General features: G+C 44.9%; 1 protein-coding gene and 1 non-coding gene across 2 annotated transcripts; one reads left to right on the plus strand and one right to left on the minus strand.

Annotated features, from left to right (window-relative positions):
• Window positions 1–860: 860 nt before the first annotated feature.
• On the plus strand, window positions 861–9,563 carry LOC112557990. The gene is made up of 13 exons (XM_025228168.1): window positions 861–1,204; window positions 2,629–2,844; window positions 3,388–3,627; window positions 3,835–3,998; window positions 4,393–4,515; window positions 5,098–5,209; window positions 6,350–6,516; window positions 6,752–6,841; window positions 7,370–7,574; window positions 7,750–7,859; window positions 8,067–8,240; window positions 8,366–8,523; window positions 8,940–9,563. The coding sequence occupies exons 1-11, from the start codon at window positions 1,093–1,095 to the stop codon at window positions 8,130–8,132; spliced, it is 1,605 nt and encodes a 534-aa protein (XP_025083953.1). The 5' UTR covers window positions 861–1,092; the 3' UTR covers window positions 8,133–8,240; window positions 8,366–8,523; window positions 8,940–9,563.
• Trnai-aau lies at window positions 5,423–5,496 on the minus strand. The gene has a single exon. It is a non-coding gene; the product is annotated as a tRNA-Ile (tRNA).
• Window positions 9,564–10,450: the final 887 nt, after the last annotated feature.

Consider the following 10,450-nt stretch of genomic DNA (forward strand, 5'->3'; position numbering starts at 1 on the left):
TATTATTGTTTGATTTGCGTATTACACTTTCCAGTTCGTGCGTTTTAGATGTCAATGGATTTTGACCGCCCTGGCCATGTGTCATGACAAATGTAGACCTGCGACTGTATCTGTCATACCTTGTCACACCACTGCGCTAGAAAAGCATGAAAAGAATCTGTATTAGAGATTTAGAGTAGGCTAACGCTGGTTATCATCGTCCCTACCTCTGATCGAGACCTAGGCGACGATAACGGGTGTTCTCGATGATCCCAGATACGGGTGTCAAGCATCGAGTGCTAGGCACGGGTGGGTGCAGTATCAGTGCTGCTTACTGTGGGTGTCGCCCCGCAAACACTCGACGACTGCGCTCCGCCTACCGCTGGGATCGCGACAGGTGGTGACGGTCACGAATGACTGTACAGACCCTCCATCGTGTGGACACGCTTTGCTGATTCTCGAAGACACCGAGCTTCAGGTGTGCGTTGGAACCAAGCCATCTTGGCGAGGGCCTTGAAGTAAGTGTGTGACGTGTGTTCTTGAGATGTACATTGGTGAGATGTAAGTTGTAGATGTAAGTTGTAGATGTAAGTTGTAGATGTAAGTGTGGACTGGGTCTTCGTGTGACCGAATGGGGGCAACTAAATGGCGCAGACATTTTCCAGCATCTTTTTTCCACATTTTATGTAAAAAAAAAATTTGTTTTCTTGGATGAATACACCCTCTCCCTCTCTCTCTCTTCTTTCCTTTACATCCTCAGTAAACGATTCTTTCTGTCAGCGACTTTTTGTCTTTCTTGCTGCTCGCTCGTAATCATAAACTTTTCACTTTCTCGCGCAGGACAAACCTCAGCTCATGTCCATCAGATTTTATTTCTCACATTCTACCCTTGCGAGTCGAAGAGCTCTGTTTGCGGATCACACGGTTCGACATCGCTCGTGTAGCGAAGTGATATTCAGATAATTTTTGTGACCTGCTTGAAGTCACGTCCACGCTCGCCTGCTTCAGTCATCAGCAACCCCGCCTCCTTCCCTTTTCCTCCCTGACCCCCGTCCATCGGGCACATGCTTGACCTTCATGGGCCGTTGACGAGCGAAAGCATCAACTGCAACCATGGGTGGTCTCCTGATGTGGAAGACAGCGCTGGTGGTGCTGCTCCTGGAAGCAGTAACAGTCACTGCGGTATTTCAGAAACAGGTGTGCGATCTTCCACCACCTTCAAAAGGTAAATCGTCTCACTTTCTCCTCCTCCTCCCTGACTGTGTACAACAGGCCTCTACCTCCGAGTTCATAGCACGCACTCACGCACTTCCATTAACAAACACTCTGACAACACTTTAGACCACACACACGGGAGTTACATACATATGATGGCAAGTCCAGGCTCATTCCATGTTTTTTTTCTGCACTGATACAACAGCTATACCTGTAATCTGTGTCCACAACAAAGTTGGACAACCGTGTGCCTCGCTCTCTTTCTCTCTCCTTTTTTTCTTTGGACATGCATTTCCACTTGCACTGGGCGTTTTGAGTTGTTGATGCTTCATATGTTGTCTGCTGAGCTTTCCTGTCCTTCCATCCTTCAACATGCTACAGCAGACTCCGTCTGGCCGTGACGTCATTCTTTCGTTATGTTTTTTATTTTTGTTTGTTTTTTGTTTGTTTGTTTGTTTTTTTTTAAAACATGCTTACGAGTCTTCCATTGTTCTTCGTTTTCCACTGTACTTTATTTTTATTTATACCATTCTGGTGAATACTGGGATGTGTAAAGCTCGATGAGCCCATTATTGTTACTATTATTATTTCCAACGTACTATAAACACGTGACGTACACTGACCTTGTTAGATCAGCTGTCACAATAACTTGCTATCGACGTGTTATTGGCGTGTTGTTGTGTAGCACGTAAACATACAAAACAACTTTCTTGTCTGTTATCGGGAGTTCTCTCCCACTCTCTCTCTCTCTGGTTTCTCTCTCTGGTGTCTGTGACCTTTTTTAAACTCCCTCAGGTGTATTTTCAAAAACTACTGAACACATTTGACCTGTGATAATGTCTGCCGCTGAGATGTGAGGACCTGTCGCTAACCTTTAGTCCATAGATATTGTCCGCATTTTTGCTTTCAAAAGAGATTGTTCGAAGCTCCAATTAAAGCCATAATACATAGTTTGTGAAGAGAGTTCATATTTCCTTTGACTAAAAGTGTATTAGTAAAGAATAGGCAACTCTTGCTGCATATTCCCACATACATCATAACAGAGTAACGTATAGAGTCTACATTATTCAAATCACTTACATAACCAGAAGAGATGAGCTTCATGTGTCATTATTTATCCTTTCTTGGCTTTGGACACGTGGCAGAACCAAGGCAGAACCAGACTTGTTTTTGCAGGATTGCTACTAGCAATAATGACTATTTGATATTTCCTCTAAAGATTATACTACTTCCTCTCTCCCACCCCCTATCCCCCTGCTTTGTCGTTCTTTTTTCGGATACACCAACTTTTTCTCATGGTTGTTTTCCTACTGAGGTGGTTGTGAGAGGATTGGTGTGAATGTTTGGTGGAGATCAGCTCAGTCTGTCCCAGGTACCCGTATCGATGCATGCCCTCTGATAACAATAAAGTACCCGCTGTTTCTGGCCCCCCAGACTACCCAGAGCCTCCCAAACGCCCCAATGTGCCGACTACATTCGAGGTGCACGTGGACTGTAAGATCACCAACAAAAACATGTCCACGGAGATCCACGAGTACTACGACTACAACAACAACCGCGGGCTGCTACATCAGGTGCAGGACGGCGAGCCTTTCTACCTGTACTACGACTACAACACCAACGAAATGCTCTCCATCTTCCCCAACGAACGTATGATTTTGACTTTTTTTAAACTCTATTACTTATTTTCAAGTGATTTGGATTTGTTTGTTTTTGTTTTTTTTTATCGTAGCTGGTAGTGGCAGTGGTAGCAGCACATGTACTGTAGTGGATCTGTGAGTGTGTAGAGGTGTCGGTTAGTCGGTAAGTCGGTGAATGTTTGGATGGATGGATGATTGAAGACCTATCGGGGTTTGGAAAATGGAGGTAGAGAAAGGAACTGATACGATGCTCGAGCCAAAACATTTCCCAAACTGGATGAGATGGCGCTTCTGACGTCACTTTGGGTTACCCTGAAGTTAACCGTTTTAACGAAGAGTTTTTGTGTGACATCACGTTGTCACTAGAGCTAAGTGACGTACAAAGTAAGACTAGAGGACCTGTGATTCCATCCCTTGATAGCTGGGCATCCTCTCGATGTCGCCTGAGCAGGGAAGGAACGGTTGACAGGGTGTGTAGAAACAAATACAAGCAAGTCAGAGCAAGTCAGTGGGTTTCTTTCTTCCTACCGTTATTCGTTCTTTCGTTTTACAGGTATCTGCTACGCAGACGCTCTCTCAACCGACAAGAACACCTTCCTGTTCGGCTACGAAGGTTCTGGGGGCAAAGGCTACATCTTCCCTCCATCCGGGGCCTTACACTTCGAGTTCGACGATGAAACCTCCGCGTACCTTGGTCCGGGTGTGGTGCGAGGAATACGGGTGCGCCGCTGGTACGCTTGTCAGTACGTGGACCAGATGGATGCCACTGTCAACGTGTACTGGTCATTCAGCGGTGAGTGCCCGGATGACCGGGTGTCAACACCATACAGGCCTGCACCCTTGTCATTTGGCAGCCAAGTATCACGTGACCCTTCCAGTACACTACCACTCTCTACACATTCCCCAAATTCCATGAAAATAATGTGAATCTGCCTGTCTTTCTCCTTTTGTTCATCCGTTCTGTCTGGCTGGATGTTTGTGGTCTTCTTTCTCCTTTTAGATCCGAACAACTGGGACACAGCCGTTGGGTACCCAGAAATCCCCGTCCGCTGTCAAGTGAATGGGGTGGCGACTGAAGTCAGACACAACTATACCCACAATTTCACTCACACCTACGACTTTCTGCACTTCCAAAACTTCATTACAAGGCCAGATGTGTTCGAGGTAAGGTAGCTTATTGTGAGTCTCGCTTCTCTCTGTGTTTGTTCCTTCGGTCACCTCACCCGTTAGCTGTTTGGAGGTTGATGAAACTGAAGCTACAGTCAAAATATTTCAGATTGAAATTCTAAAAGTTCTAAAATACATTTCAGCACAGAACATCCTTTCAAAGTTTAATATCACTACATCCTCTGCTACATTTATTTGAGACTGACCTCTGTAGAGCAACAACTCTACAAGTAATGATGCAAGAGCTGCACACATGTACATCAGGAGTTTATTTAAGAAGATTTTCTTGAGGAAAAGTAAAGAAGACCCTGTGGTAGCAGTCGGGGTTGAAATGTTAGTCTGAGTTCTGTCTTCACCCACTGATGTAACGAGAAGAGACTGTGTGTTGCAGACCCCCGATGAGATCGTGTGTCCAGGGAGGAAGAACACCAAGGCTTTGCCCTCCTTGCCTGATGCTTTCTCCTTTACCATGGAAGCCGTCAGCACTGCCAACCATCAGGTCACCTTCCTGCGGGTAAGATGTAACATCTACCTGTCATACACAGAGATGATTATTTACTGTATCGCAACAAGACGATGTCATTATCTCTTGGCTACATTAAGATGCAGTAATGAACTGTGTACCTTGATGGTCTCGAGGGTTATGCTTCCACACAAAAATCTGAGTTGCCTTCTGGCTAGAAATGGAGATTTTGGTTGTCAGACTGAGATAATTTATTATAGTGACTGCATCTACGATGAGGATTCTTCTCAACACGAGAACACAATGAACTCTTTGTTTTGAGACCGTTATTATTATTATTTGTGTCTGTTTCTTTTTTTTTTTTTTTAAGTGCTTTGAGTTAGCCTTTGATGATGGGTAAAGCTCTTTATAAATTAACATAATAATAATAAGAATAATAAAAATAAGAATAAGAATAAGAAGAATAATAATCACCTACTTTCTTGTAAAAGTTAGTTACTTGCTTGCCTTTAACGACGGTTGGTTTGTTTGTTTGTTTGTTTGTTTGTTTGTTTGTTTGTTTGTTTGTTTGTTTGTTTGTTTGTTTGTTTGTTTGTTTGTTTGTTTGTTGTGCGCGTGTTTACATGTGTGCAGGAGTGGTACGACTATCAGATGCAGTTAGTGCGGCTGGAGTATAGTCCGGGACCAGCTCAGATGCTCAAGTACGGACCTCGCCCTCTCACGGAAATTCACGACTTCAGTACAGGTAGCCTTGGATGGATATTGAAACCATAATGTAGAGATGTTTAGAGTAGGTTTTTCACAGCAGGCAGCCCATGATGCAGATACTGGTCCACTAGTATGTCTCTCATCTTCCCATCTCCGAGAAAACGCTGATCAAAATACTTTTCTGTAAAAGCTTTTAATGAAGGCACCGTGAATCACCTCGCAATGTGTTCGTGTTAAAAAAAAAATTTGCTGGCCCATATGGGGATCGAACCCAGGACCTCCGCGTTATTAGCACGGCGCTCTAACCAACTGAGCTAATGGGCCTTCGATAAGATGTCGACCTAACAGGGTTAATGTTTTCATTGTGTCACTGTCTGATCTAGGTCTGGCGACAATGTCACCACGATTTATATTTTACTCTTATTTTAAGTCTTCATCTGTCGACGGTGCGAGCTCAAAGCGCACAACATAAACATAAGTTAAGGTCATCAGTTCACTGGAAGTAACGTCACGCCACACGATGTCACGTCACGTCACGAACCATTCACAAGGCTGCAAGTATAATCCGACTCAAGAAGACTAAGTCCACGCCTCACTACGTCATGTATTATTATTATTGACATTGTTAGTGCGCCTCACTGAGCTGCGGTCAGCCATTAAACAATAACACCGGTCAAAGTTCGCGATGGTGGCTCAACGATGTGCAGCGACATCATCAGTGGAGACGTTGATGAGGCCACCGTTAAGTTGTGACGATGTGTGCCGTGGGTTTTTCTCCTCCCGCGTAAGCAAATACAAAGTAAATACAAAGCTCCTTCCTCACGGCTCGCCACAACTGATTGCCTTAGTTACACATCGTGTGTTCTCATGCACGTGAGGCACGTCCACTGTTTCTATTCCCGTGAACACACGTCAGCTCGAGCTGAGTCCCGGCGGAAGGTGAAATGACAATTGCATGCCAGTGACTGTGAAAAGACTTCTTAGCTGTGACTTTAGGCACTCGGCGGAAATGACGACACGGTGCATTCTGGGAAGCATGATTGTATAACTATTAAACATTATTTGTAGCTATAAAATTGAATTAATTCTATAATTATGGGATGTATAACTGTAGAATGCATTCTATAATTACAAAATGAATTGCATAGCTTGACGAAACCCATTCTGTGACCGCCAGGTGTCGCGTACATCATGGACCGCGAGCTGGGCAACTGCAGCGTCACGCCCATAGAGCGCAGCCAGCTGGGTGACGTCGTGCTGTCCGGTGACCTCACCACCGTGCACCTACGGACAGCCCAGCAGTTCTTCTACCTGGACAAAGTCCAGCCCGTCTACCTTGGGCAGGTTTGTGTCAGACTGTCCTGAACTCCACTCCTGACAGTTTCTTTTCTTTCTTTGTCATTTTGTTTCTTCCCTTATTTGTTGTTTATTTACTGATGTACTTTTGCTTTACCCTGATTGTTTCTTTTTCCCACGTCTGTGCATGTATGCTAGTGATGACGAGTCTGTGTGCAACTGTTTATTTAAGTATGCGTGTGTGCGTGCGTGTGCATGTGTGTGTCATGGCTATTGGTTTCAGAAAACTGTTCGCGGCATCTCCTGTGACGCGTGGGTCGCCAATGGCTCCGTCACCAACGCGAGTAGTACGTGGGAATGGTGCTTCCGAGCGGTACGTGTCCCACGCTTTCTGACGTCACTTCCCTTAGGAGTTTGTCGCAGTATTGTTTGTTTGTTTGTTTTTAACGCCATGCCAGCAACTAAGGCTACATCAGGGTGAAGTTTGTCGCAGTAGTTGGCGCCTGATCATCGAGGGGTCGCTTGGTGCTTGCACCCACTCAGCATGTCGGACACATAAGGGCAATCTCACCTAGCCTTATAATACGATGTTACAGATGGTAGGAATCCACTTTAAACTGGGTAAGCGCGTTTCCAAGGCGACAACGTGTATTGATAATATTTGTTTATACATTACCAGGTCATAAGGTGCAAGCGCGAACGTATCACTATAGTTAAAGCCAGCAGACAGGACTTAAGCCAGTAACTGAGCGACTAAAGCCAGCGTGTGACTACATCCAGTGACGTCAGTTCGTGACTAAAACCAGAGCGTGACTCATTAGGTGACTAAAGCCAGTAATGAGAAAAGTCAGCGCGGGACTAAAGCCAGAGAGGGACTGATAAGGCCAGTCGGTGTTTGCAGGCCAACTGGACGTCGGTGGAGGACGCACGTGCTCAGACCGGCAGTCCCAGCGGTACACCTGTCCAGATGAAGCTGTTGCTGGCAGACGCCCAGTACGACTTCAACTTCTACCACTTCGTGCGAGCCGATCCTGATGTCCTGCGTTACGACGTGTCCTCTTGCTTCACGTCCACCCGGCGCCGGAAGTTTGACTTTGCTGTCTCAGGTATCCTCCCTGTCCGCTCTTTTAAAACACCTCATACCTCCTTCCCATCCTCAAAGACACTCTTATATTGTTTGCATATTTATTAGTCAGTTTCATGTTACGGGAATTTTTGTTTATTACAGAGGTCAGTAAAACATTGCGTTCAGTTTGTTGTTGTTTTTACTGTGTTCCGCAGGTCAGTTTGCTGCAACTGTCCAGAAAAACCTCCGGCAATTTAGAGTTGCTGTACAAAATGCCATCATCAAAGTAACGGGTTTGTCCCCTCTAAGGATTGTAGAAATTCAGGTGGGTGGCACCGACTAGAAGAAGAGCTGCAAGTGTGGGTGGTGAGCTCTTTCACTGTTTGAGATCAGAGATAATAGGAAGATCATGTTCAGTGTGACGATCATGTCGTACTTTGTTTATATTCTTCGCCATGATTCTAGTCCTGGCGTAAATCTCTCTAATTAGTCAAAGATTTGCATGTTACCTGGTTTAAACATTTGACTGCAGGTGGTATACTTGAGTGACGTACACATACGCGTAACGCTACTGGACAAACCCAAAAATAACCGGTGACGTCGCCCAGGTGCGTGCGCAGCCAGAACTGGACGCTGCTGCAGATGCGCTCGCTAGTGCTGTTCGTGGCAACTCTCTTGTCATTCAGGACAAGGCCCAGGCGGACAGGTGTGTAAAAGAAAGAAAGAATGAAGGAAGGAAGGGAAGAAGGGAAAATACAAACAGAAGTAGTTAGCGTTTGGCAACACACACAAGTCAACACTGTGCCTGATGTCTTCTGCTGTCTGCCGCAGATAGGTAGCATGACAGTGCTGTCCACCAGTCTGGTCGAGTACTGGGTGGTCAGCCAGCCTTCCTCCAGCACTGCAACCTACCCAAACGACAGCCACGGCGTCCGGGACAAGGGCTCCGCTGAGCAGCCAGGACACTGGAAGTGATCGGTACTCACCAGGTACAACTCCCACTGACCTCTTGATACCTACTGTTGCCTCCCGCTACATCTTTTCTTGCCTCATCTTACTAAATTTGTCTCAATTCTTGCTTACCTCATTCACTGGTATTCAAAAATGTAATAGATATGTCTAATTCTAAGACTTAAGTTATAAAAAAAAAAAATCATTAGGTTTTCTGTGCCAGTCCCATAATGTCCGAAAGGAAACACTCCAGCTTGTGGGTATGTTCTTTCACTTTACCAAATTGGGACAAAAAGGTTCTCCGCCGCTATTGTCGTTCCTTCTTTGATCAACCCTACACCTGACATAGTTCCAGTAGCACATTTTTCGCTGCTCTTAGCTTGGTTCTTGCTAGTAGGCGGTCAGTTGTTTGAAATGCGTATTGCAGTTACTTGTTACGTGATGTTTTTTCCAGAGACCATGGGAGGCGTCGGTTTCGGGACCCTGTCCTTTGGTCTGATCTTGGGAACCATCACGGCGTTCATTTACCTCAGGAAAACAGGCCGACTGTTAGTACAGGCAAGCACTGACCACTGACTGCCCATGACGTCAGCGGAAGTCCCTGTTGGCGTCCGTACGTGCCCGGCACGTACCCTGGACAAGACATTCTAACAGAACGTTGAATTAACGAAGACTGAGCAGACTGCTTGTAATGGAGCCATTCACGAACAGTTTGATGACAGTAATTTTGTGACTGTGATTTCGTAGACGTTAACTGACTGTCTATGACAAGATGGTGCGACACAGTTCCAGAGGACAGAAGAGGCAAGAGGAAGGACGTGTATCAAGTGGTTTCTCTCGGCCCCTTCAAACCGAGCTCACTACAACAGCAACCACTAGATGTGCGCTTGGTTTTCTTTCCCCTCCATTGTTGGACCGCCGCTGAAATTTATTTAAATTCTGAGTTCTCTCAGAAATATATCTAAATGCTGGGTTGCCTGGTTTATCTAAATGATTGTCTCATTCATGTGTTACACTAGTCTATATCTTTGCCGCTTTACAACCTGCAGTAATTGATAATAAATACATGATGTTGAAATGCGTTGCTTAAAAATTATCTTCATTATTGAAGTACAATCTTTATTCTGTCTTTGTCACGTGTATTGTCTCACAGCTGTCTCATTTTGTTCATGGTGTAAATAGATTTTCAACACGTTGTCTAAATATTAATATAAAGCTTGATTCAGCCTAGAATAATTTCTAGGTAAGAAAATGGTCTCTAACAGAGAATGAATGCTTTTACTTGAAGATGAAAACAGTTGGTTGTCAGTGTAGGTTGTCTTTGCGATGTCTTGGCTGATGGCTCCTCGTCTTTGCACCTTTGTGAATGAAGAAATGCTCATCTTAACTCGTCTGACTGAAGTTTGTGAAATAAAGTACGAAATAAACTGGTGAATAAAACTTGTCATGTGTCATGTTCTCTTGAGATTCTTCTGGAGTGTTTAGGTTAATATAAAATCTTAAAATCCGAATTAGTGTGTGTTGCTAATAAGTGCGAGTTAACAGCTGGTGTCAATGTGTCGTTAGTGTGTGACACCTACTGTAGTGGCACAAGGAACTAAACGAGAATCGTGTTATCACGTAACCTTTGTCGGGGCATTGGTCAAGACACGTGGTACAAACTGATAAGTGAGCTGCAGTGTCTACATTAATTAACAGTGACGGATCGAACGCACGGCTGAGTTGAATGGTTCGGTAGTGCAGTGAGAAAACGTTTATCACCAAAGTGTCAGAAGGTTCGCGGTTCAGATCTTGCTCGGAGCAAACATATGTGACACATGCTGGTGCTGACATGACGTAGCCTGAGTGGCTTGCTCGGAGCAAAACATCTATTCCCCTCTCCTTTCCCTCCCCTCAACCCAAACACTACGAAATCTGTCACCATATGGAAGCACTTTCCTGTAAAATAAAATTAACCAATCAGCC

Source organism: Pomacea canaliculata, linkage group LG2 (genome assembly GCF_003073045.1).
Source record: "Pomacea canaliculata isolate SZHN2017 linkage group LG2, ASM307304v1, whole genome shotgun sequence".
Classification (NCBI taxonomy): domain Eukaryota; kingdom Metazoa; phylum Mollusca; class Gastropoda; order Architaenioglossa; family Ampullariidae; genus Pomacea; species Pomacea canaliculata.